The following is a 25,318-nucleotide window of genomic DNA, read 5'->3' as shown; positions in this document are numbered from 1 at the left end:
AGGAGAGAACTGTCCTTCTGCACACAGGTGCCATGCCTTGTGTGCTTCCGGAACCACAGAATAAATAACCAAATGTAATAAAAGATGTAGATGGAATGGTAAATGCATTGTGCTACTTACTATACCAGTAAATGGCGTCAGAATGACTGAGCAGCTGCTCCCTCCCTGGGAGCTACGGTCATTTCCACACAGAAGCAAAATGTAAATGGAGAAGGAAATGAAACCCAGAAACCGCACAGGGCAAAGCTCATGAGTTTGTGGAGGGCAAAACAGCAGGATTCAGGGAGTCTGGTTGCCTCCAGGAGCCACACCTTCTGTCCTACCCTGGTGTGACTGTCCTGGAGTACAGACAGACTGACAGCATCATCTGTAGCAACAGGAAGGTGATTTCAACCTCTGGGGCTATCAACTCCCGGAGCAGGAAACAACTCTGTGTTCACACAGAGCCAAGAAAACAAATAAGCTGCAGCCAGGAGGGGCATGATGGCACCGGCTGGAATCCTAGCATTTGGGAGGCTAAGGAAGGAGGATCAGGTGTTCAGGGCCAACCTGGGCAACATAGAGAGCCATGGTCTGAAATACACACGAGAGAATGGAATGGACCAGGGTAGATGAAATGGCTCAGTGGATAAGAGGGCTTGCCACCAAACCCAACAACCCGAGTATGGTCCCCAGAAGAACCCACATGGTGGATGGAGAGAACTAACTCCCAAAAGTTTATCCTCTGACCCTGCCCCCCAACACTTATGCTGTAGTATATACAGACCTCCCCCCCCACACACAATTAAAAATGTAAAAATAAAAATCTAAATAATAACTCAAATAATTTTTTGTCTTCTTTACCCCATATTATCTGTGACCCAGGGACTATTAGCAATGTCAGAAATGTTTTAAATTATCACCTTCAAGGTAATCCTAGCACAGGAGGAAAGGGTAGGAACTCAGTTAAGCATCCTGTAGTGCAAGGACAGTCCCTTCTACCAAGGGGTCATCTGAGCCAATGCACAGTGATGTCCAGGCTGAGGAGCTAATAATTCAACATGGCAGCTCTCACGATTGAGAAAAAAGGGGTAGAGGGGGCGGCAAGATGGCTCAGTGGGTAAAGGTGCTTGCTGCCAAGCCTGAGGACCTGAGTTCTGTCCCTGGGACCTACAGGTTGACTTCAAGGTCCCCTGTAATGTAGCGTGTCACAGTTTGCAGTTGTTCCCTCTGTAAGACACTACTTGAAAACAAGCACTCTGACACCAGTCCCGCACCCTCGGGTCTTGGCAGGTGCCCAGCCAACTCTGAGTGAACAGCTGGAAGTTGCTCGATTTCTAACTAGTCAGGGAGGGCGGAGACAAACAGGCCGTTTCCACTCTCACAGGGGCTGGAGAGATGGCTCAGCGGTTAAGAACACTGACTGCTCTTCCAAAGTTCCTGAGTTCAAATCCCAGCAACCATATGATGGCTCACAACCATCTGCAATGAGATCTGAGTCTGTCTGACCCCGCCCCCAACATCTGAAGACAATCACAGTTTAGTTATTTATAATAATAAATAAATCTTTGGGCCAGAGCTGGCAGGGGTCCTAAATTCAATTCCCAGCATCTACATGAGGGCTTACAACCATCTCTATAGCTACAGTGTACTCATATACATAAAAATAAATAAATAAATAAATGTTTTTTAAAAACTCACAGATTCCTCCTCTTCCTTCTCCTCCTCCTCCTCCTCAAGGATCTTTTTTTTTTTTTTTTCGAGACAGGGTTTCTCTTTTCTCTGTGTAGCCCTGGCTGTCCTGGAACTTACTGTGTACACCAGGCTGGCCTCGAACTCAGAAATCCACCTGCCTCTGCCTACCGAGTGCTGGAATTAAGGCGTGCGCCACCACGCCCGGCCCGGATCATTTCGAAGTTGGGGCTTAGGGTACCCTACATCCTCCAGGAATGAGAGGAGGGAGAAACTGTACGTGCAGGCTCTAGAGGCCCATAGTGAGCCAGATTTGGGGAGTCAGCGGTGTCCTGGCCTTAGCAAAGCAAAGCAAGGACATTTCAGACAGGAGCAAACACCCAGGCCGGGTAACAGCCCAAGGAATGTGGGAAAGGCAGAGACTCCACAATGAGGGTAAATGATGGTGGGGACTTACCCTGTGGCGCCTGAGAGATGCGGGTTGCCATCACCAGGCAGGCCACTAATCACTGCACGCTGCTCCTCACACGCAAACTAGGCTGCCAGGGGCCCAGAGTGAGGCAGGGTGTGGCCTTTGGTGCTAAGAGGGAGGGGTGTGAGGCACTTGGCATTTTAGGTGAGTTCTGGAGATCCCAAGCCCAGCCCCCATGCTTGAGTGCGCTAACCATTTGAACGATCTCCCTGCTCCTAGTGGCTTATTCTTGAGATGTTCCTGCTGTATTGCCCAGCCTGCCTCAAACTCACTGCATAGCCTAGGCTGGCTCTGAACATCCTGCTTTCTCCTGTCTCTGCCTTCTGCATGCTGAGTCCGTAGGGATGTTCCCCTCGCGGGGCGGTGGAATGTTCTTTTCTGTCTCTTTTCCAGTTTTTTCTTTAAAAATGTATGTTGTATGTGTTAGTGTGTGGTGGGGGAAGTCAGTTCTTTGCTTTCCTTTTGCGGGTTTTGGAGAATGAGCTTGGCTCGTCAGGCTCTGCGGCAAGTACCTTTGTCAGTCTGCCAAGCCTTCTTGCCAGCCCTCCGGGGATCTCTGAGGCCCAGTGACGTGGCTCCGTCACACGGAGCTGATGAGGCAGGGGGATTTTACCACAGCCCCTGATACACACTTTGCTTTGCTACTAGGCCCAGAGCTGTCTCCCAGCACACCACTAGCCATGTCTCCCCACAAGAGAAGGGAGTCCGGTCATGAGATCTGAATACTGGGGAAAAGGGGATCCAAGATTTTTTTTTTTTTTTTGGTTTTTTCGAGACAGGGTTTCTCTGTATAGTCCTGGCTGTCCTGGAACTCACTTTGTAGACCAGGTTGGCCTCGAACTCAGAAATCCGCCTGCCTCTGCCTCCCGAGTGCTGGGATTAAAGGCGTGCGCCACCACGCCCGGCTAAGGGGATCCAAGGTTATGAAGCCAGGTGGAATCTTCTGGAAAGTGAGAGCAGAGCCAAATCAAGTCAGGGGAGCTACTTTTAGAAGGGAGCAGGGTGGCCCTTCCAAGTGTCATCTGATGTGGCTGAGCAGGGGAAGAGGGAAGGACTCCGGACAGAAGTGGCTGGGCCTGGACCCTGCCTGAGTACGGACTATTGGGTGGTTATGAGTTCTTACAGAGGACCTGGATTCAAATCTCAGTACCCCATTGGGTGGCTCACAACTAATTCCAACTTCGGAGAATCAGCACTCTCCTGTGGGTACACACACCAGGCAGTGGTGGTGTACTAACACTTGGGCTGGAGAGATGGCTCAGTGGTTGGGATCTCTGACTGCTCTTCCAAAGGTCCTGAGTTCAATTTCCAGCAACCATATGGTGGCTCACAACCATCTGTAATGGGATCTGATGCCCTCTTCTGGTGTGTCTGAAGACAGCTATAGTGTACTCATATGCATTAAATAAATAAATAAATAAATAAATCTTTAAAAAAAAATCCTAGCACTCAAGAGGCAGAGGCAGGTGGATCTCTGTGTGTCTGAGGCCAGCCTGGTCTACAAAGTGAGTTCCAGGACAGCCAGGGCTATACAGAGAAACCCTGTCTCAAAAAAAAAAACAAAAAACAAAAAACAAAAAAAAAACAAAAAACCAGAAAACCAAACCAAACCAAACAAAACAAAACAAACAAACAAACAAAATAGCCCGGTGATAGTGGCACACGCCTTTAATCCCAGTACTTGGGAGGCAGAGGCAGGTGGATTTCTGAGTTCGAGGTCAGCCTGGTCTACAGAGTGAGTTCCAGGACAGCCAGGGCTACACAGGGCTACCCTGTCTCAAAAAAAACAAAAAAAAAACAAAAAAAAAAAAAGAAAGAAAGAAAAGATAGAAAGGAAGGAAGGAAAGAGAGAGAGAGAAAGAGAGAAGAAAGAAAAAAAATGCAGGATATGTGCAGATGCCAGAAGAAGCAAGAGATGTCAGATCTCCTGTAGCTGGAGTTACAGGTAACTGTGAGCCACCCCCCACCCAGGTGCTTGGAACCAACCTTGGGTCCTCTGGATGAGCAGCACGTGCCCTTAACTGATAAGTCATCTCTGCAGCCTCTACAACATCTTAAAACTAGAATACCTTTTTCCTTTACTCATTGACAATTTCATATATATGTATGCATATGTATGTATACTATAATATATTTGTGTACATATATATTGTCACCTAGTATATATAATATTTTAATATATTATATTATATTATCATATAATTAATATATATTTTCTTATAAATATATATTATATAAAATCATATTATATTACAATATATTTTATGTAATATTATATATTATATACAGATGTGTATACATATATGTATGTGTATATATATACATGTATATGTGTATATATAAATATGTGTATATGTATATATTCAAAAGCTGATGTGAACAGAGAGGCTGTCTGACTACTTACTTGAATTCAGAGCTTTAGTCAGGTTCACAGCTGCCAGACTGGGCCCACTAGGTCTCTGTGACCCTGACAGGTGACACAGGTATTTACACAGAAGGAGCAGAACAGCCAGACTTAGTGACCCCTGTCCTGGAAATGCACGTTGTCTCTGAGGTGACTGGCAGGGCACTCGGGAGTGTGGGCAGGGTCATGACCCCATCTACATAGCTAGCAGGTCATTTGAGCTGGCACAGCCCCAGACAGGAAGGTAAGCTGGCCTGCACATCAGGTACAAAATGACAGCCACTTGGTGGTACCAAGAGCTCCTGAGAGGAAGCCCCACCCACACCTGCAGTCTGTCCACCACCAACAGGTGCTGCTAGGTTCTGGGTGTTGGCATCAAAGACCTGACCCTAGAACAAAATGTTCTAGTCTAGAGGAACAGTCAACACGTTAGCAAGAGACAGACAGGTTTGAGGACAGAGAGGATGAGCGAGGCTGGTGAACTGCAGCTCTGTCCAGTTCTGCAGGGAAGGGAGAGATTACTGCAAGCAAGGCTGGAAACTCCAAGGGCCAGGTGTCAACCATCACAACCTCCTCTGACCCTGGCCACGTGGGTGGTGTTGTCCTCATGAACAATTGACAAAGCTCAGAGATGTTCTATCTTCTCAAGGTCACACAGCCACAAATGGTGAGATTGAAATTCAGCTGTGCCCTGGTCCTTGGCTACCTTGACACTGGCTTACAGAAGTGCAAAGAAAGGACTTCTTTTCAGGGTAAAGTGGATGCCATGAGACCTGGGGATTCAGTGGGGTCATGGGACATGTGGAGCAGGCAGGGTGGTCAGCAGGAAGAATTTTGCTGTAAGGTTGCCTTTGAAAGATTTCTAAGTCTGGAGAAATGGCTCAGTGGTTAAGAGCACTGGCTGCTCTTCCAGAGGTCCCGAGTTCAAGTCCCAGCAACCACATGATGGCTCACAACCATCTGTAATGGGATCTGATGCCCTCTTCTGGTGTGTCTGAAGACAGCTACAGTATACTTATATACATAAAATAAATAAATAATTCTTTTTTAAAAATTATATATTGAGCAGCCATGGGGAACAAGCATGGTCCCTGGAAACAACGGTGACAAAGACAGTGCCCAGACACTCACAGTCATTGAGGACAGGGGACACAGTGATTTTCACAGGGGACAAAGCTGGTAAAAAAGGTAAGACCACTTCTTCCCAGGACTGGAAAGTTGACCAAGGAGGAGTCCTGAGGGGAGACTGTTGAGATGAACCTCACAGACTACATGGTCCTTACTGCTTTTGCCACTAGGGGACGACACAGCCAAGCAGGCTGGGCAGGGCTTCCTTTTTATTCTTCACCCTCCACTCCCTGTGACTTTACATCTGACTCAACAGCCCAGTTGTACAACATCAGCGATTTCCATTGCTGTAGCTGTGTGCCTGGTTCCCATCTGTTCCCCCACTAAAATGTTTTATCCCTGCACTCGGATCAGATCCACTACAAAACAGACCCTCACAAAACTAGTGGGATTTTTTTTTGTTGTTGTTGTTTTCAAGACAGGGTTTCTCCGTATAGCCCTGGCTGTCCTGGAACTCACTCTGTAGACCAGGCTGGCCTCGAACTCAGAAATCCACCTGCCTCTGCCTCCCGAGTGCTAGGATTAAAGGCGTGTGCCACCACCGCCCGACTGGGATTTTTTTTAAGTGCTTGTGTGTGCACATGTATGTGTATGTCTGTCAACACAGGCATACCAGAAGTCAATGCCTTCTTCAACTCATCTCCACTTTTTTGCTTTGTCTTGTTTTTTTCTGACCCCACTGGCTCTGGCCCCACTTGCTCTGGTCATATTTATTTCATATGTGTGGGCACACTGTCATTGTCTTCAGACACAGCGGAAGAGGGCATCGGATGCCCACTACAGATGGTTGTGAGCCACCATGCGGTTGTTTGGAATTGAACTCAGGACCTCTGGAAGAGCAGTTGGTGTTCTTTTTTTTTTTTTTTTTTTTTTTTTTTTGCTTTCTTACCTCTTTAATTCTCCATAAGGCATCAATTTTTTTTTAATTTTTAATATTTTTTTACATATTTTCCTCAATTACATTTCCAATGCTATCCCAAAAGTCCCCCATAGCGCCCCCCACTTCCCTACCCACCCATTCCCATTCTTTTGGCCCTGGCATTCCCCTATATTGGGGCATATAAAGTTTGCAAGTCCAATGGGCCTCTCTTTCCAGTGATGGCCGACTAGGCCATCTTTCGATAACATATGCAGCTAGAGACAAGAGCTCCGGGGTACTGGTTAGTTCATCATGTTGTTCCAACTATAGGGTTGCAGATCCCTTTAGCTCCTTGGGTACTTTCTCTAGCTTCTCAAGGCATCAATTTTATGCTACTCTGTGTGTGTGTGTGTATTACTGTATACATGTATTTTCTTTTTTAATTTAAAAAAATAAAAAAGAAAGAAAGAAAAAAAAAAACTTCATTCGCCTATGTCCAATATAGGCATCTAGGTATATAGTTACAAATTAAAGGCCACAAATACTTTCCAAGAAAAAGTGTTTAAATAAAAAAAAAAATCAGCTCCCCCTTTCACATAGCACAGCTAGCCATCAAAGCACGCCAGCTAAGAGAAAGGTATCGTCCATGGAGACAGGAAGGCTGAGCTTTTCCTCTTTGGATGATAGCTGAGTTTTTATTGGCAGTCCTAGTAAAATATGTAACTTCTCATTCATTCTAAGCAAGGCTTCCCCCGCACCACCACCACCACAGCTTTTCTTCAAATAACCCCTGTACTCTTCCATTAGAATTGGAGATTTTTTTTAATATTTTTTATTACATATTTTCCTCAATTACATTTCCAATGCTATCCCAAAAGTCCCCCATAGCGCCCCCCACTTCCCTACCCACCCATTCCCATTCTTTTGGCCCTGGCATTCCCCTATATTGGGGCATATAAAGTTTGCAAGTCCAATGGGCCTCTCTTTCCAGAGAATTGGAGATTTTGAATAGCAGGGTTTTGGGTGATAAGCAGTCACTTTAAATCATGTATTGGCTATGTGGAGGAGAAAGAATATGGGAGGATGTCAGAGATGGTGAGTGAGAGAGAGATAGTTCATTGGACACACTGGAAGACAGCAAGCATTTCAAAGCTGCTTTCGGTATCTCACGAAGGCCCAAACTGCTACCATGGTGAGGGCAAACACTGGTAGCAGCACCATAGCTACAGGAACTCCACTTGGCTCTCCTTCACCTCGATGTACTATAGGTCCGTTCTGCACTGGTAACCTGTGCTGTACTCTCAGGGACACAGCACATCCCGAATTACGGAAGAGGTCTACAGCATCTTGGTGCAGCAGGTTCTTCAGATCTTGGCCATTTACCCGAAGATCCTCTCGTCAGGTTGATCTCTTCCTCCGTGACTAAATAATCCACCCGTCCGTTCAAATCTGACTGCTCTCCGGGCGGAAACCCGGGGTCAGCGGGTGCCCAGAGCAGGTGAAGGTGAATCAAGCTCCGCGCCGCCTCCCTAGCATAGCTTTTACAGTTTCCTCAGCGGCCAGACCGGAAAAGGAACGCAGTTGGTGTTCTTAACCACTAAGCCATCTCTCCAGCCCCCTGGTTTTGTTTTTTTGGGACAGGGTTTCTCTGTGTAGCCCTGGCTGTCCTAGAACTCACTCTGAACCAGGCTGGTCTCAAACTCCGAAATCTGCCTGCCTCTACCTCCCAAGCACTGGGATCAAAGGCATGAACCACCAGGGCTGGCTTCATCTTATTATTTTTCTTTTTGTAATAGCATTTCTTCTATGTGTGTGTGTGCACATGTTTCTCTTGGCTGTATGTGTACCACACATGTGCATGTGCCCATGAAGGCTAGATGAGGGGTGAGATGCCTTAGAGCTGAAGGGTGGGTGATACGGAAGCTAAGGACTGAACCTAGGTCCTCTGCAAGAAGAAAATGCTCTTAACTGATCACTGAGCCTTCTCTCCAGCGCCTTTTTGTAACTTAAAAAGAATTACATTCATTTGTGGGCCTGTCTCTGTGTCTGTGGCAGAGATGCTCGTGACACCGTGGAGAAGCCAGAGGACATCCTTTGAGAGTTGGTTCTCTTCTCTCCCTGTGTGGTTCTCGAGACCCAGCTCCTATCGGAGCCTTTATTGCTGAGATATCGTTATTTATACAAGGTCTCTCACTGAACCTGGTACTCCAGAGTTGGGCCAGACTGGCTGGCCAAGCCCCAGAGAACCTCCTCAGGGCTGGGATTCCAGGGGTGTGCCTTCATACTTGGCTTTCCTATGTGGGTGCCAGGTCCCCATGCTTGAGTGGCAGGCACATTACCCACAGAGCCACCTCCACAGCAACTCAGAAAACAGGTGTTGAATGAGTGTGTGAGCAGGTCCTCCCGTGGTGTTTGGTTCTTGCGTTTAACTCATTGTGAGTTAGAAGAGCCCAAAGGAACAAACTGCAGCTGCTGCCTGTCCCCTGGAGGGAGCATCTGATGGGTACTTACTGTGCACGGGTACCAAGTTCAGCACTTCTCACATTGTCTCATTCACTGTTATTCTCTGGGGAGAGAACTGACTTCTGTAAATCCACCCTCAAATGACCTAACCCAGTCTAAACCACCCCTGTAACCTCCTATTGCAGAACCCACTGGTGTCTGCCCTCTCTCCCGCAATGAGCAGTACGCTCACCTGTTTACAGCAGTATTGAAAGTCCCCCTCGATTGGCTTGGTGTGATAACCTAGTCTGCCTATACTTGAAATGACATACTCATTCATTCTTTCTTTTTTTCTTTTTTTTTGGTTTTTCGAGACAGGGTTTCTCTGTGTAGCCCTGGCTGTCCTGGAGCTCACTTTGTAGACCAGGCTGGCCTCGAACTCAGAAATCCGCCTGCCTCTGCCTCCCGAGTGCTGGGATTAAAGGCGTGTGCCACCACGCCCCGCTTTCTTTCTTTTTTTCGAGACAGGGTTTCTCTGTGTAGCCCTGGTTGTCCTGGAACTCACTCTGTAGACCAGGCTGGCCTCGAACTCAGAAATCCGCCTGCCTCTGCCTCCATTGTGGCAGTGTCACTGTGCTCCACTGTGGTGTCACAGTGCTCCACTGTGATGTCACAGTGTTCCTCTCTGCTGTTACAGTGCTCTACACTGGTGTCATAGTGCTTCAGTCTGGTGTCACAGTGATCCACTGTGGGTGGGATTAAAGGCGTGTGCCATCACTGCCCGGCTTAAATTTTTTTAAGTTTATTTTATTTATGTGAGTACACTGTAGCTGTCTTCAGACACACCAGAAGAGGGCATCAGATCCCATTACAGATGGCTGTGAGCCACCATGTGGTTGCTGGGAATTGAACTTGGGACCTTTGGAAGAGCCATCAGTGCTCTTAACCATTGAGCCATCTCGCTAGCCCCCAAATGACATGTTCTTAAGGCCACTGTGTACAGTGCCTCCCCCCACTTGCTATTTTCCTAGTCTGAAACAGAGCTAAAGAGATCCATGTGGTAACAAGTTCCCAGCTGGTGAGATGGGGGAGGGGCGTGGCGTGGCATGGATGATGCTTTTGACTGATGCTGGAAATGACACCCCCAATACTTGACTCTCAGCTGGGTGACTGAACGTAAGACACTCCCCTCGCACCGTGACTAGCTGTCTACATAGAGAGTTCCAGGCTGGCAAGGGCTACCTAGTGAGACCCTGTCTTAAAAAAAAAAAAAAAAACATTTAAAAATAAAAACAGGTGCATACCTGGAGGACAGCACACTGCAGAGACACCTGGGCGTCCATGTGCACCGCTTCTCTCTGGTCTCGACAGCCAGGAAGTGGAGCCAGCCCCGGTGTCCATCAATGGATGAATGGTAAAGAAATCACGTTACATATGCACAGTGGAATTTCATGCAGCCATGGAGAGAGATGAAGTCATGAGATCTACAGGACAGCAGATAGAACCGAAGGTCGTTGTGCTAACTGAAGGAGGCCAGACTCAGAAGTAGAAATGTTGTATATCTCTCTCAGGATCCTAAATGCTAAGTGGTCTCTAATATGTACGTGTGCGATGTCGGGAAAGGTGGGTGGTGAAACTTCTATACAGGGGCCTGAGAGACCAGAAGAGAATATCTTAGGGAGCCAAAGAGAACAGAACACTTTGGCAGGAAGGTAGAGGGGTCTGTGGGAGAGGGGAGACCCACAGGGGGGAGGGAGAGGGCACACAGAAGGGTGTGGGATGGGGAGAACCAATAACAACATACTATGTATGAAATACCATAATGAATCTCATTACCCTGAATGTTAATATAAAAAGCCCAAATAAACCAGGCGTGGTGGCGCACGCCTTTAATCCCAGCACTTGGGAGGCAGAGGCAGGTGGATTTCTGAGTTCGAGGCCAGCCTGGTCTACAAAGTGAGTGCCAGGACAGCCAGGACTACACAGAGAAACTCTGTCTCAGAAAAAAAAAAAAAAAAAAAAAGTTTAAAATAGAGGCGAGGGGAGATGAGATAGGGGGTTTGCAGAGGGGAAACCAGGAAAGGGGGTACAACATTTGAAATGTAAATAAATAAAATAACCAATAAAATAAATAAAATTTTAAATATTTTCAAATGCAGGAGGGAAAGGTACGTTTGTCTGGACATAACTTCACAGGAAAGGAACGTCTACCTGCGCCTATGTGTCACCTCGGTTTACAAAGACACACAGGCTCCGATGTGCTGGGACTTTGGTCTAAAGTCACATAGAGGGCTGTGCCAGAGCTGAGGATACAGGTTTCCTTTCAAAGTCTTTTGTGTCTCAGAGGGAGAGGGACTGAAGTCTTTAGAGCTAGGGAGAAAATACCCAGCTACCCATGATGCCCTTGGTGACTCCTTCTTCCTCTGTTTCCTTCCTTCCTTCCCTCCCTCCTCCTCCCCCTCTGCCTCCAGTGACTCCGCTCACTGGATTGAAGGCAGCTCCCTCCCAGGCTGCCAGGCCACTGAGTCAACCCAAGCCCAGCAAGGCCCAAGGTGAGGGTCATTGCCAGCTGAGTCTAAGGTCCGAGTCATTTCCTGACCCTTGCTCAAGAGGAGCCGAGAGTGGCCAGCTGTGCTGTGCGAGGGGGTGGCTCTCCTGGGCTCCTTACCTTTCTGAGTTCAGCTCTCCCACGCTGCAGAGACTCTAGCCCTCTTTCTCCTCTCAAGCCAGGAGAGCGCATCGCTCAGGGCTAACTCTCAGTAGCCCATGACCAGCCATAGAGTCTGGCTTCCAGAAGCATGGCTCCTTCATCCAGAACCATCAACCCAAAGGGTCTCAAACGCCTACTGTCTGCCCCTCCTCTGTCTTCCCATGGGGTCTTGGGACCAGTAGAAAGATGGAGCAGGAAACGGGCTGGACTGAGAAGTCACATCCTTAGCATGATTCCAACTGATTTGGAGACACCATTAAACCATTGTTCCAGGGACTCCCATGCCAGCTTCCTTACCCCACTCTGCCTGTCTCCAGCCTTGTGACCTTTAGCTAATTACTTAAGCCCTCTGTGTCTGTTTGTCACCTCTCTGGCAAGGGTGCTCAGCCTGACTCACTGGCCTTCTGCCCTGGAGTGGAATATGCAAAACACACTAATGGTTGGCACATGGCAAGCACGTATGTTTATTAGATAATTTTTCATACCCAATGGGCTGACTCGGTCATTCTTAGACATTCTTTGATATGTTCTTAAGATGAGTAACACAGATGCCTTGCCCACAACATGTCTGTGGGGTTGTTCTCCCCAGTGGTGGGCAGACCGTGTGGCTGTGTTTGGGGTCTACAGACAGCTTGATGGGTCTCCCAGCTAGCACATGGCTCTCTTGTAAGCCTCTGTCCTCTGACCAATGAAGCAAGCTGGCTCCCTTACCTTTCACAGAGAAGCCAGAGAGGGTGGGACATGTTCCCAGGGCATGCATGACTGAAATTGAGAACAAAGTCTCCCTGGGACCACCCAAGACAACGCCATTCATGTGGCCTTAGAAATCAAGCAAAGATCTATACTCAGAATTAGACACTGGAGGCAGAATCAGGGGAATATCTATGAGTTAAAGATCAGCCCAGTCTACATAGAAAGTCCCAGGCCAGCTAAGGTACATAGTGAGATACTGTCTTAAAAAACATCACCAGCCGGGCTTGGTGGCATATGCCTTTAATCCCAGCAGAGGCAGAGGCAGGCAGATTTCTGAGTTCGAGGCCAGCCTGGTCTACAAAGTGAGTTCCAGGACAGCCAGGGCTACACAGAGAAACCCTGCTTGAGAAAACAACAACAACAAAAAACATCACCACCGGCTGGAGAGACGGCTCAGTGGTTAAGAGCACTGTCTGCTCTTCCAGAAGCCCTGAGTTCAATTCCCAGCAACCACATAGTGGCTCACAACCATCTGTAATGGGATCCAATGCCCTCTTCTGGTGTGTCTGAAGACAGCTACAGTGTACTCATATACATAAAATAAATTAATCTTAAAAAAGCTAAAAACCAAACCAAACCATCACCACCAATATCAAACAAATTCCGGTGGATGTTTAAATCTTTGTGAACTCGGGACTGTAGAATTAGCAGCCATCGACTCTGGGTGTAAGACAGCAAACCTCTCATGAGAAGAACGATTGGATGCCTGGAGTTTATTTCAGAAAAATGGGGAAGAGGAATAGAGTCTGAGCCCTGGTCAGTCGCTGAGCCTTAGGATCTGAGAGTCCTACTTACTGAAAAGAATCCTGGGGTCACAGGAGCTCATGTAGAACTCCATGAATTGTAGGGTTCTTGTGTTGTTGTTGTTGTTTGGGGATTTCCGGAGTGTTTTCTGGGAGGAGGGGTATTGAGACAGCGTTTCTCTGTGTAGCTCTGGCTGTCCTGGCACTCACTCTGTAGACCAGGCTGGCCTCGAACTCAGAAATCCACCTGCCTCTGCCTCCCAAGTGCTGGGATTAAAGGCGTGTGCACCACAATGCCTGTTTTTTTTTTATTTATTTGTTTACTTGTTTTGTTTAACTATGTGCAGGATGACATCGGTCCTGGAAGCCAAACTCAGGTCATCTTCAAGAGCGGTGCAGCCTCTAACCTGCTGAACAACCTCTCCATTTTTCTGTGGGGTCTCCCTATGTAACCTATGCTGGTCTCCAGTTTACTGCGTAGTCAAGGATGACGTTATTTCTCTATCCTTCCTTCCTTCCTTCCTTCCTTCCTTCCTTCCTTCCTTCCTTCCTTCCTTCCTCCCTCCCTCCCTTCCTCCCTTCTTCTCCCCTCTCTTCCCACCCTCTCTATATCTCTCTCCTTCCTTCTATCCCTCTCTTCCTTCTCCGTTCATTCTCCGTATCTCTCCTCTCTAGTCTCTCCTCTCCCTTCTTCCTCAGGGTCTCACCTAGTCTGGCATTGAACTATGTACTGAACTGGACTCAAAATCATAGCAAGTCTCCTGCCTCTGCCTCTACCTCCTGTGTTGAGTACAGACCTGAGCCACCACGCCTTACATGTGAAGGGTATATTTCTCAAACTAGCCAAACTAGCAACAAGTCGAGGCACCCCCCTCCGCCCCCGCCCTAAACCCCATTCCCAACTCTTCCTTCAGGACTGGAGGGATCTAGGCAGCCTCGCAGGCACCCCCTTCCCGCAGGGCACCCCCCTCCTCCTTGGGCACCTGCAGCAGGTGGCTGGTGGGGCCTGGGGCGTTCGCCGGTGATGGGCGGAGTCCGGAGCGCGGGCGAGCGGTGGGCGGGCCGGGGCGGGAACGTACCTGGGCGAGGCGGCAGGTGCGCCGCCCCAGGGGGGAGGAGCGGGCGCGGGGCGGGAGGGGACCGCGGCGGGACACCCGGGCCGGGAGCCCGCGGGCAGCCACCGCAACCTCCTCGCAGGACCGCCACCACGGGGTCCGGGATGAGCCTCACTCGGAAAAGGGGCTTCTACAAGCAGGACATCAACAAGACTGCCTGGGAGCTACCCAAGACCTACCTGGCGCCGGCGCACGTCGGCAGCGGGGCCTATGGAGCGGTGTGGTGAGACCCGGGGACCCCAGGAATCAGAGGAGCCACGGGCCACCCCTAAGCAGCCTCCCCGGGTGAGCCCGGTGGCAGTGGGGCCCCTGTGGGTTGAGTCGCTGGCAAATCTGGTTCTCCAAGGCTGTAACTTTTTAAAAGGGATCTCGGAGTTCGTGGGGCAGATCCCTGCGGTTGCAGATGAGGCCCCAAGAGGGGAACTTGCCAAATCGCAGAGCAGGGACTCCCGGCCTGCTCTGCATCCTGTCAGCAAGAACTGCTTCTGTCCCTGCTCTGCCGCCCCTTCCTTGACGTCGCCTCCTACACACACACACACACACACACACACACACACACTTTGCTGGTCTCCGGCCAACCTGGGGAGCACAGAATGGGGGTGTCCTAGGACAGGGCGGGAGGGATCCCCAGTTTAGGCCCTTTGCGCCGCCCCTCCCCCTCACCTGCCTGTGACCCCGCAGCTCGGCCATCGACAAGCGGACAGGGGAGAAGGTGGCCATCAAGAAGCTGAGCCGGCCCTTCCAGTCCGAGATCTTTGCCAAGCGCGCCTACCGCGAGCTTCTGCTCCTGAAGCACATGCACCATGAGAACGTAGGCTGCCTCAGGGTGTGGATGTGCTGGGGATTGGAGGGCAGGGAGAGGGGGCCCAGGAGGGGCCTGCCCAGGGTCGTGTGCGCAGGGCCAGGAGAAGGAACTTCCTCTGCTCCACCCTGGTTTCTCAGCACTCTAAGGAGAGCCCAATGAGAAGATGCCAGGGCCTGCCCAGCTCGCTTCCCAGAAAACACACAACCTTTTCTTGATTGTGAGGAGGAAGTAGGCACAGGGGAGCTTCGCGATTGGTTCTGTGAGGACTCCAGTCCGATGAGCCTGGGCACTTGAGCTAAAGCTGCCTCCGTTCTGGCCACTCTAAGTCTAACAATAAATACTGAGTATTTAATGCATGCGGGGGTGGGGGCTGGCTAACTTTTATAATCCTCTCCGTAACACATGCCAAGGCACGGAAAGGTTTCCCGGGTTCTGCAGCGGCAGAGCTGAGGTTGGAAGGGGCGGGAGGCAGAGCCTGGTGCCTGACCATTTGACCATCCTGTCTGATGGAAACAGACCCCGTGACCCAGCTCTGGGCCAGGCAGAAGGGCTAGGGTCCATTTCAAATAGAGCCTTGTACATCATGAACCCGAATCCTTTCAGATAACCTCTCCTCAGTGGCCTCCAGCTGTGAGGTGGAGGGGGCTTGCCTCTAGCTCTGGACAGACTGACAGATGTGGCTAGAGACCCGGGTCCAAGGCTAGAGCTGAGGTCCAGAGTCCCAAGAACCTGGAGTTCTCATCCTTCTTTCCTCTTCCCCCCTTGACCCTCAAGATTTGTTAGTTACAAGTGGGACTGTTCACCCCAAACCCCAAATTTGGGATCAAACCATCTTGTTCTCAGCCATCTCTCCAACCCCGGCAAATGTCCTCTTCTGCCTGGGCCCCCAAACTGTTCCCATGCCAGCTGGGGCCACCTTCCGTAGCAGAGGGTGACCTGGATGGTGGCCCTGGGTGGCTGAGACCCCCCAGGATAGGGAAGAATGGCGTTGGCAGTGCAGCCTCACTGGTGGCCTCTCTCCAGGTCATTGGGCTTCTTGATGTCTTCACCCCTGCGTCTTCCCTTCGGAACTTCCATGATTTGTGAGTCGGGCTGGATTGGGATTGGGGTGTTGGCAGATCTTAAGGCTGGCTTGGGAATACTTTGGGGCAGGGTAGCTTCCGCGCAGAAAAGGGTCCCCCCCCCCCCGCCGCCAATCTAGCAGTTCTTATGCCTCTGCTTTTACATTGAGATCCTCCCTGGAGAGGTCCCTCGGCTGTGGGTGGAAGGGCTGTAGGGTACCTGGCCCCCCAGAGCTGTCTATACAGCTCCTACCCTTGTTATCAGACCCTGGCACCAGGAAGAGCTGCTGGCCCTCACAGGGTGTGTACTGATTCTCCTCACCCACTCCTGGTGGCCAGGAGTGACTTTGGACCTCATGATACCTAGAGGGTTTTTTTCCCCTAGAAGGAAGTGAGGATCAGATAGCCCGGACAATCTGGCTGATGGGTTTGGCTGTTACAAAGTGTCAAAGTGTCGGGTTTTGCTGGCAGGTGCCTGGGCAAGGATGAGTGTTTGGATGCTCCTGAGAATTCCGGGTGTCAGTGGCAGCTTCTGCCAGGCTTCACATCCTAGTCAATGCCACAGAGGCTGTGGGAGTGTTTTGGTGCCTTGTGTGTTTAAATTGGACCTCTCCTGTAGCCCAGGCTGGCCCCCAACTACCTATGTAGCCAAGGATTGCCCTTGAACTTCTGATCCTCCTGCCTCTGATTCTCAAGAGCTCGGATTCCAGGCACTGGTGCTGGGACTCGATCTCCGGGTTTTGTGCATGCTTGGCAAGAGCTCTACCAGCCTCGCTATGTCCCCAGCCCACTAAGAGTGGAAGGTGTTTTGTTTTGTTTTTTTTCCAGACAGGGTTTCTCTTTGTAGCCCTGGCTGTCCTGGAACTCACTCTGCAGACCAGGCTGGCTTCGAACTCAGAAATCCGCCTGCCTCTGCCTCCTAAGAGCTGGGATTAAAGGTGTGCGCCACCCGCCCGGCAAGAGTGGAAACCTTAAGCAGAGTGCTGATACCGTCTGTCAGATTTGGAGGGCATGGCCAGCAGTTCTGAGAAAAGAGCAGGAAGCCCCTGGGAAGAAACAAGTGCTGAGAGCCCCCCCCCACACACACACCTTGATCTGAGTTATAGTGTGGGGTCCCCAGGGCAGATCTGAGGCCCACTCAAGCCAAGCTGACAGAGCTATGTCATCTGTTTGGACATGGTGGCTGAGGGTGGTTGGGACAGGTGACTAGGAGTCCCAATCCCTGCCTGGAATCTAAGGAGGAAGAAGAGACCTCAAGGAAGAGATAGTGAACTTGACCTTGGGTCCTTGACTCTTCCAGAGCCTGTGAAATCACAGGAGGAGGGAACATGGATGTAGACCAGGCTACTATCCTCTCCATGGGTGATGGCTTAAACCCTGGGGACTAGACATGGTAAGACGAGATACAAGGATGTTGGTCCAGAGCGCACATCTGTGAGAAGGCAGGAAGGGTGAGCAGGTGAGAACCGGAGAGAGAGGAGGGCTGGCAGGCACCTGGGAGGGAGCTGACACTCAGCAGAAGGGCACACAGGAGGAGGCACTGTTCTTGAGGTGGTGACTGTGACCTTGAGCCCAACAGATTAGGACAGACGCAGGTACCATGACTAGGTTGTGAGAGGCAGTGTATGAAGGTGGTGGAGAAAGTGAGGTAAACTGTATATTAATTTTTATATACATATATATATCACATATATATTATATATTACACATACACACATGCACACATACATGTACATATACATACACACACTCTCACACATATGTACATATACATATATATATACATATACACATATATACATATACATGCATACACACACATATATATGTATACATATATATGTATACAACACACACATATGTTTGTGTGTTGGCATGGGCACATGCTTGAAGGAGCCCCTGAAATCAAAGACAGTTGTGAGTTGCCTGATGGGGCTGCTGGGAATTGAACTTGGGTTCTCTAGGAAGACTAGCAGGTGCTCTTAAAAGCTGAGTGATTCTTCCAGTGTCCAGCAACAGCTTTCTGAGGCAAAGTCCACAGCAAGGCAGTATAAACATGTAATCCCAGCGCTCAAGAGGCAGGTGGAGCCCTGTGGGTTCGAGGCCAGCCTTGTGTACATGTTCCAGGCCAGGCAGGGCTACATGATGAGGCCCTGTCTCAAAATAAAGGGGAAAAATGTGTGCCTGTGCACATGCAAGTGTGTGTGTGTGTGTGTGTGTGTGTGTGAGAGAGAGAGAGAGTGTGTGCACGTGTGCATGCATGTGTCTGTGTGTGCACATGTCTGTGTGCACGTGTGTGAGGGCACAACACACACCTTTTATAGTCTATTACTTTTTTGTCTTTGTTTTTAAATTTTTTTAATTATTATTATTATTTTTACTTTTTGTCTTTAACTTTGCTCTTACCACCTTGAGTCACACTGCCCGGTTGCTGACCCTGACCTGTTTCACTTGAGAACCTAATAGCTCGGGTCCCTTCTTCTCCACCGTCTGAACATTGTTTCCTGCTTCCTTCCTGGCAGGGCGTCTGTTTTATAGTTAGCAGAGCCAGCTGGGGTGGGCGTGACCCTCTGCAGGAGAAACTTTTGGATAGAGGTAGGAATGCTAGCAGATGCTGTGGGCTCGCTGCTGGTCAGCTATGTGAGGAGGGCAGAGCCAGGGTACCTTTGTATGAACGCAGGCGTGTGCTGATACCGAGTGTGCCCTAGTCGGCTGTTCACCCTGAGCTCGGCCAACCAGGTTGCTGTGGCCGTCATTGCAGGAGCCCAGGCTGGGAACTGCTCATTTTTCATGTATCCTCTTTGTTTTGTGTATTATTGTATTCATATGTAGGGAGCTGCATATGTGTATGCAGCTATGTGTACATTGTATGTGGGTGCTGAGGCTTCAACTCCTGTCTTCCCTATGTCCTATTTACAAATGTGTGCTTATATGTGCATTTATCTGGAGGTCAGAGGCCAACCTTTGATGTTGTTATTCCTTAAGTGCTATCTACCTTGTTTGTTTTTCTTATGATTGTAGTTGTGTGTGTGTGTGTGTGTGTGTGTCCCTGCATGAGTTTTGTGCACCATATGTATGCAGTGCCCACAGCAGCCAGCAGAGGGCGCCAGATCCTCTGGAACTGGAGTTACAGGTGAGCCTCAAGATTTGGATGCTCAGAACTGAACCAGAGTCCTCTGAAAGATCAAAGCCTTCTCTTAGTCCCCTTCCAAGGCCTCTCACTGACTTGCCAACTAAACTAGGCTTGCTGTCTAATGAGCCCTGGGGATCCTCCTGTCTCCTCCCTACCAGCACTGTGGTTACAACTGAACTCCAATACACCCAGCTTTTATAAGTGGGTGCTAAGGCTTGAACTCCAGACCTCCTCATGCATCTGAGCACTGTGTCAGCTGACCCATCTCTCCAGCCCCGGGACTCACTATGTAACCCAGGCTGGGTTTAACACGTTGCAATCTCTAAGTGCTGGGATTACAGGCATGAACTATCACATCTGAGTCGTCTTCTGCCTTCTTGCCTGGTGTTGTCTTCAAGGTTCCTGTTGTGCCTGCCTTCTGTCCCCACCCCACCCCTGACCTCTCTGAGGTCACACCTGGCCTGTGGGAGGCTGGGAACTATGCTAAAAAACCCTCCTGCCTTCCAGCTATCTGGTGATGCCCTTCATGCAGACAGACCTACAGAAGATCATGGGGATGGAATTCAGCGAGGATAAGGTCCAGTACTTGGTGTACCAGATGCTCAAAGGTCTAAAGGTGGGTGGAGCCTACATGGTAGCCAAGGCAACTTCCGTGTTGAGAGCCAGCCTGCTGCAGTGGGGCAGAGGAGGGTTCTCTATGCTGGTGTGGAAGCTGGCGTCTCTGATTCATCTCTCTCTCTCTCTCTCTCTCTCTCTCTCTCTCTCTCTCTCTCTCTGTCTCTCCCCCTCTCTCTCTTTTTCACTTTCAGTACATCCACTCCGCTGGCATCGTCCACAGGGTGAGTGCTTTCTCTATCATGGTTCCGGGGAATGAATTTTGGGGTAGGAACAGGGTACTCTGGTGGCCAAGGGATTGGGAGTGACAGTTCTCAGGAGACAGGCTGTGAGTGTTTCAGCCGTGAGAGGGCTGATGTAGAATGTTGAGAGAATTGCTATGTTGAGAAGTTGGGGAGACGCTTGTGATTGTAGGTGTGTGTGTGTGTGTGTGTGTGCGTGGGCGCGTGCGTGTGTGCTGCCCCCAAACCCCTAGCTGGCACTTCAGGCTCTAAGGACAGGAACATGGTGGAAAAAAATGTGTAGCCCAATGTCATTTTACAGATGAGGAAACTGAGGCCTGAAAGAGAAGTGAGCCGGCCCAGCTGCTGTCGCAGTGTAGTGAAGGATGTGTGTGTGTGTGTACATGTGTGTTTATGTGTATGCACTTGTGTGTGTGCATGTGTGTATGCACTCATGTGTGTATGCACTCGTGTGTGTGTGTGTGTGTATGTACTTGTGTGTGTGTATGTGTATGCACTTGTTTGTGTGTGTATGTATGCGCTCCTCTGTGTGTTTTGTGTGTGTGTGTATGTGTGCATGTATGACAGATCTGAGACCACCTGCTGGCTCTGCTTTAGTCTGATGTTCCCTCTCCGTCGTCCCCTCCCAGGACCTGAAGCCGGGCAACCTGGCCGTGAATGAAGACTGTGAGCTGAAGGTGGGTCACAGCAGGCCCACCAAGGATGGGGAGGTGGATGGAATTGTGGGAGGTAGGCTCTGTCCCTCAGAACCCCTTTCCTCAGACAGCTTGTTATCCCTGTGTCCCTTGAGCCATAGATCCTGGACTTTGGGCTGGCCCGCCCCACGGACACTGAGATGACGGGCTATGTGGTGACCCGCTGGTACCGGGCCCCCGAGGTGATCCTCAGCTGGATGCATTACAACCAGACAGGTCAGTGCTTGGCTGCCCTGGCAGCCCTGGTGACCCACACTGGAGGTCACCGGACAGTCCAGACAACACTTCTCTTTCCTTCCAGTGGACATCTGGTCTGTTGGTTGCATCATGGCAGAAATGCTGACCGGAAAGACACTCTTCAAGGGCAAGGACTGTATCCTTGAAGAATTATTCATTATAAGTAGTTTTATTTTTCAGACAGTAGTCCTGACTGGCCTAGAACTTGTGATGTAGTTCAAGCTCATCTCTGCCTCCTGAATGCTAGGGTTAAAGGTGTGCACCGCCACACCTGACTTAGCGAGTTTCATTGTGAAATGGGGTCTCCTGTGTGTGTCCCAGAGAGCACCTCAAGCTCATGACGTAGCCAAAGATGACCTTGAACTGCTCCCTTTCTTCCTGCCACCTCCCAAGTGCTGGGGTCACAAACATGTGTCACTATGCCAGGATAGAACCCAGGGTTTCATGCTTGCTAGGCAAGCACTCTATCCTCTGGAGGCCCAGCCCCTAGAATGGTTTTAAAGATATATTTTTATTTATGTTTATGTCTGTGTGTATGGTGTGGGTGCAGGTGCTCTGAGAGGTCAGAAGAGGGCACCAGATTCCCTGGAGCAGGAGTCACAGGGTTTTTTGTTTTATTTATTTATTTTTTAAAGCACTGGGGGCATAGGAACTGAACTTGGGTCCTCTGGAAAAGCATCAAGCACGCTCCAGTCCCTGGAGCAGTTTGAAATGCAGATAATCAAAAGATAATGAGTCCATTCTGCCCCCACCCTGCTAGGGAACCCTCATGAGCCAGGCAGGGGCAGCCCACTCAGTTCAGAATGAAGAGGGAACAGGGGAGGGGAATTTGGCGGCGTGGGTCTAAGTAGCCTCCTTCTGACCTGGGCTGTCTGTCGGGAAGCCCTCCAGGGACCTGCTCCAACCGTGCCAAGAGCCTGCTGTGGTTAGGTGGGGCTAGAGCCAGGAGTGTCTGCCAGGCTGGCTAGGGCCAGGCTGGAGGCAGGGCGGGCGCGCTCAGAACACCGCAGAGAGCAAGGCTGTGCCTTAACTGGCTGCCAAGACCTGGACCAGCTGACCCAGATCCTGAAAGTGACTGGGGTGCCAGGTGCTGAGTTCGTGCAGAAGCTGAAAGACAAGGCGGTGAGTGGCTCTGACTGGCTCTGACTGGCACCTTCCTATGGGCTCCCTCTGCCCTGGCAGACCCTCTTTTCCTCATCTTATCCTGGATTTTTGACAGGGAAGCCATACTTTCTCCCCTAAGGCCAGAACCTGAAGACATTCCATATTTTTCTGTCTTCCAGGCCAAATCCTATATTCAGTCCCTGCCCCAGAGCCCCAAGAAGGATTTCACACAGCTCTTCCCACGCGCCAGCCCGCAAGGTGAGTCCTGGCTGCGATCCCCATAGTGCTTGCAGCCCTTTCCAGCAGCCATCTGTCCCATGCCAGGTGCGGGGGCTCACCAGGTGCGGGGCTCACCCAGGTGCGGGGGCTCACCAGGTGCGGGGCTCACCCAGGTGAGGGGCTCACCAGGTGCGGGGGCTCACCAGGTGGGGGGCTCACCAGGTGGGGGGCTCACCAGGTGGGGGGCTCACCAGGTGCGGGGCTCACCCAGGTGCGGGGCTCACCCAGGTGAGGGGCTCACCAGGTGGGGGGCTCACCAGGTGCGGGGCTCACCCAGGTGCGGGGGCTCACCAGGTGTGGGGCTCACCCAGGTGAGGGGCTCACCAGGTGCGGGGGCTCACCAGGTGGGGGGCTCACCAGGTGGGGGGCTCACCAGGTGGGGGGCTCACCCAGGTGCGGGGGCTCACCAGGTGCGGGGCTCACCCAGGTGCGGGGCTCACCAGGTGCGGGGGCTCACCAGGTGGGGGGCTCACCAGGTGGGGGGCTCACCAGGTGGGGGGCTCACCAGGTGCGGGGCTCACCCAGGTGCGGGGCTCACCCAGGTGCGGGGCTCACCAGGTGCGGGGGCTCACCAGGTGCAGGGGCTCACCAGGTGCGGGGGCTCACCAGGTGCGGGGCTCACCCAGGTGCGGGGCTCACCAGGTGCGGGGGCTCACCAGGTGGGGGGCTCACCAGATGCGGGGCTCACTCAGGTGCGGGGGCTCACCAGGTGCGGGGCTCACCCAGGTGCGGGGCTCACCAGGTGCGGGGGCTCACCAGATGCGGGGCTCACTCAGGGTCGGGGGCTCACCAGATGCGGGGCTCACTCAGGTGCGGGGCTTACCAGGTGCGGGGCTCACCAAGTGGTCTGTCCCCGCAGCTGCAGACCTGCTGGACAAGATGCTGGAGCTGGATGTGGACAAACGTCTGACTGCTGCTCAGGCACTGGCTCACCCCTTCTTTGAACCCTTCCGGGACCCTGAGGAGGAGACAGAGGCCCAGCAGCCTTTTGATGATGCCTTAGAACATGAGAAACTCAGCGTGGACGAATGGAAACGTAAGAGATGTTCCCATCTTCCCTCTGCATGCCCACCCTCCAGGCCTAAGGAGACACACCTGTCCCTGGTAGCTGTCTATCTCCTGTGGGGTTTTCTCCTTGAGCTGGTTTCTACTCTACTATCTGAGGGTGAACTCTCCCAGGCCCATCCTAAAGCGCAGTTACTTTCCACAGAACACATCTACAAAGAGATCTCAAACTTCAGTCCCATAGCCCGGACGGACTCACGGCGACGAAGTGGCATGAAGCTGCAGTGACTGATAGATATATCCCAGGCTGGCCTCCATGTAGCCCAGGCTGGCCTTGAGTCTTCCTCCTCTCCTTTTTGGAGACAGGATCTTACTGTGTAGCCCTGGAGCCCTGGCTAGGCTTGCAGCTCAAGAGATGCACCCACCTCTGTTACCTGGGTGGTGGGATTAAAGGCATGCACCACTGCGCCCAGCTGAATGCCCCTTTTCTGTTGGTTTTGAGATAGCATCTCTCAAACTCAGGCACTTCAGCACTAGGAAGTCTTGCGGTCTGCAGAAGCTTTCCAGATAAAGTCACATCCTGAGGTTCGGGGAGTTGTGAACTGGGATGGGGGGGTGGTTGGGGACAATAGCTTGCTACCGATGGTGCAAAGGAGACCACTCCTGGACCCCTTGCTCTGTTCTCGGCCCTGTTAGGGAGCCAAGTGTGTTAGGTCCCAGGGGTTGCAGGGCAGCAGGCTGTTGCTGGCAGGTATTTTGGATGCGTGATAAGCAATGGAGACAGGAGAACAGGGCGGGCCAGTGAGTGCAGCAGCAGACATGGGTTCTTCCTGGCTAAGGTTGCAAACCTCTGTTCTTTCCAAGTTGCTCTGCACTGAGAAGAAGCATCTCAGAGTCAGACGGCAGTGGTAGCCTGACTCCTCCTTCTGCTGTGTTAGAACGCATTCAGATACCCAGGCTTGTTTGGGTTCCTGCCTTGGGTTTCTGACATCTGCAGTAACACACAGTGTATCTGAGGGGCCAAAGTAGAACCCTTCTGCTGTCTGTGTTCCCTCTTCCCTGGGTGGCCTGCCATGGGACTCATGAGTCCTAGGATCTACTGTGACACTGACCCCCACATTCAAGTCTGTGACAAGTCCTGCAGAAAAGACCTCCGTTCCGTATTGTTTATTCCAGCACTTTCCAGTGAGGCTTCACTGTCCCAGAGGCTTAGTGAAGGCAGTTAAATCGGGTGTTTTGTTAGAATCTGTGCCATATAAAGTAGACACGCGGGCTGGTGAGATGGCTCAGTGGGTAAGAGCACCCGACTGCTCTTCCGAAGGTCCAGAGTTCAAATCCCAGCAACCACATGGTGGCTCACAACCATCCGCAACGAGATCTGGCGACCTCTTCTGGAGTGTCTGAAGACAGCAACAGTGTACTTACATATAATAAATAAATCTTTAAAAAAAAAAAAAAAGTAGACACGCTGGTGAATGGCGGGAGATGAGTTACCCATAATGCACTGGTGTTAGGCCACGTCCCGTGTTTTTTTGAGACAGTAGCCGGGGGCTGGCTGGGGGCGGAGGGCAGTGTCCTAGGATCTGCTCTACTTTATAAACATGAAGCACCCAGGATATAAAGCTTATGTGACGGCAACAGAGCTCCTCGGCCTCAGAGATCTGCCACTGGATGCCGCAGCGGAGGCATCTCTGCCTCCCCAAGCCCTGTCGCTGCCAGTTGTGTCTGTACTCTGTCCCCCTGCCCCTATCTGAGTGGCCATGTTGTCATATGGGGAGGAGACTTTGTTTGGGACTGACTGGTGGCCAGCTATCACCCTGACCTTACAGTTAGTTGAAGGCAGGC

At 51.0% G+C, this 25,318-nt stretch overlaps 1 protein-coding gene and 1 pseudogene across 1 annotated transcript; one reads left to right on the top strand and one right to left on the bottom strand.

Annotated features, from left to right (window-relative positions):
• Window positions 1-7,513: 7,513 nt before the first annotated feature.
• LOC110284005 (synaptojanin-2-binding protein pseudogene) lies at window positions 7,514-12,446 on the bottom strand (annotated as a pseudogene).
• Window positions 12,447-14,326: 1,880 nt separating this feature from the next.
• Window positions 14,327-24,885, top strand: Mapk13 (mitogen-activated protein kinase 13). The gene is made up of 12 exons (XM_021186259.2): window positions 14,327-14,520; window positions 14,979-15,108; window positions 16,126-16,184; window positions 19,804-19,912; window positions 20,106-20,135; window positions 20,783-20,830; window positions 20,950-21,064; window positions 21,150-21,221; window positions 22,128-22,207; window positions 22,369-22,447; window positions 23,328-23,504; window positions 23,679-24,885. Exons 1-12 carry the CDS (start codon window positions 14,402-14,404, stop codon window positions 23,759-23,761), a joined length of 1,101 nt encoding a protein of 366 aa, XP_021041918.1. The 5' UTR covers window positions 14,327-14,401; the 3' UTR covers window positions 23,762-24,885.
• The last annotated feature ends 433 nt before the right edge of the window (window positions 24,886-25,318 follow it).

Source organism: Mus caroli, unplaced genomic scaffold (assembly GCF_978045245.1).
Source record: "Mus caroli unplaced genomic scaffold, Mus_caroli_1 scaffold_18, whole genome shotgun sequence".
Taxonomy (NCBI): domain Eukaryota; kingdom Metazoa; phylum Chordata; class Mammalia; order Rodentia; family Muridae; genus Mus; species Mus caroli.
Note: the sequence above shows the minus strand (reverse complement) of the source record. Positions and strands in the feature narration are given on the sequence as shown.

Excerpts from the sequence above, each read along its gene's own strand:
- Mapk13 (XM_021186259.2), top strand. The coding sequence starts at position 14,402 with ATGAGCCTCACTCGGAAAAGGGGCTTCTACAAGCAGGACATCAACAAG. Across the intron at positions 15,109-16,125 it reads AGCACATGCACCATGAGAAC|GTCATTGGGCTTCTTGATGT; the intron begins GTAGGCTGCCTC and ends GCCTCTCTCCAG. Across the intron at positions 16,185-19,803 it reads CTTCGGAACTTCCATGATTT|CTATCTGGTGATGCCCTTCA; the intron begins GTGAGTCGGGCT and ends CCTGCCTTCCAG.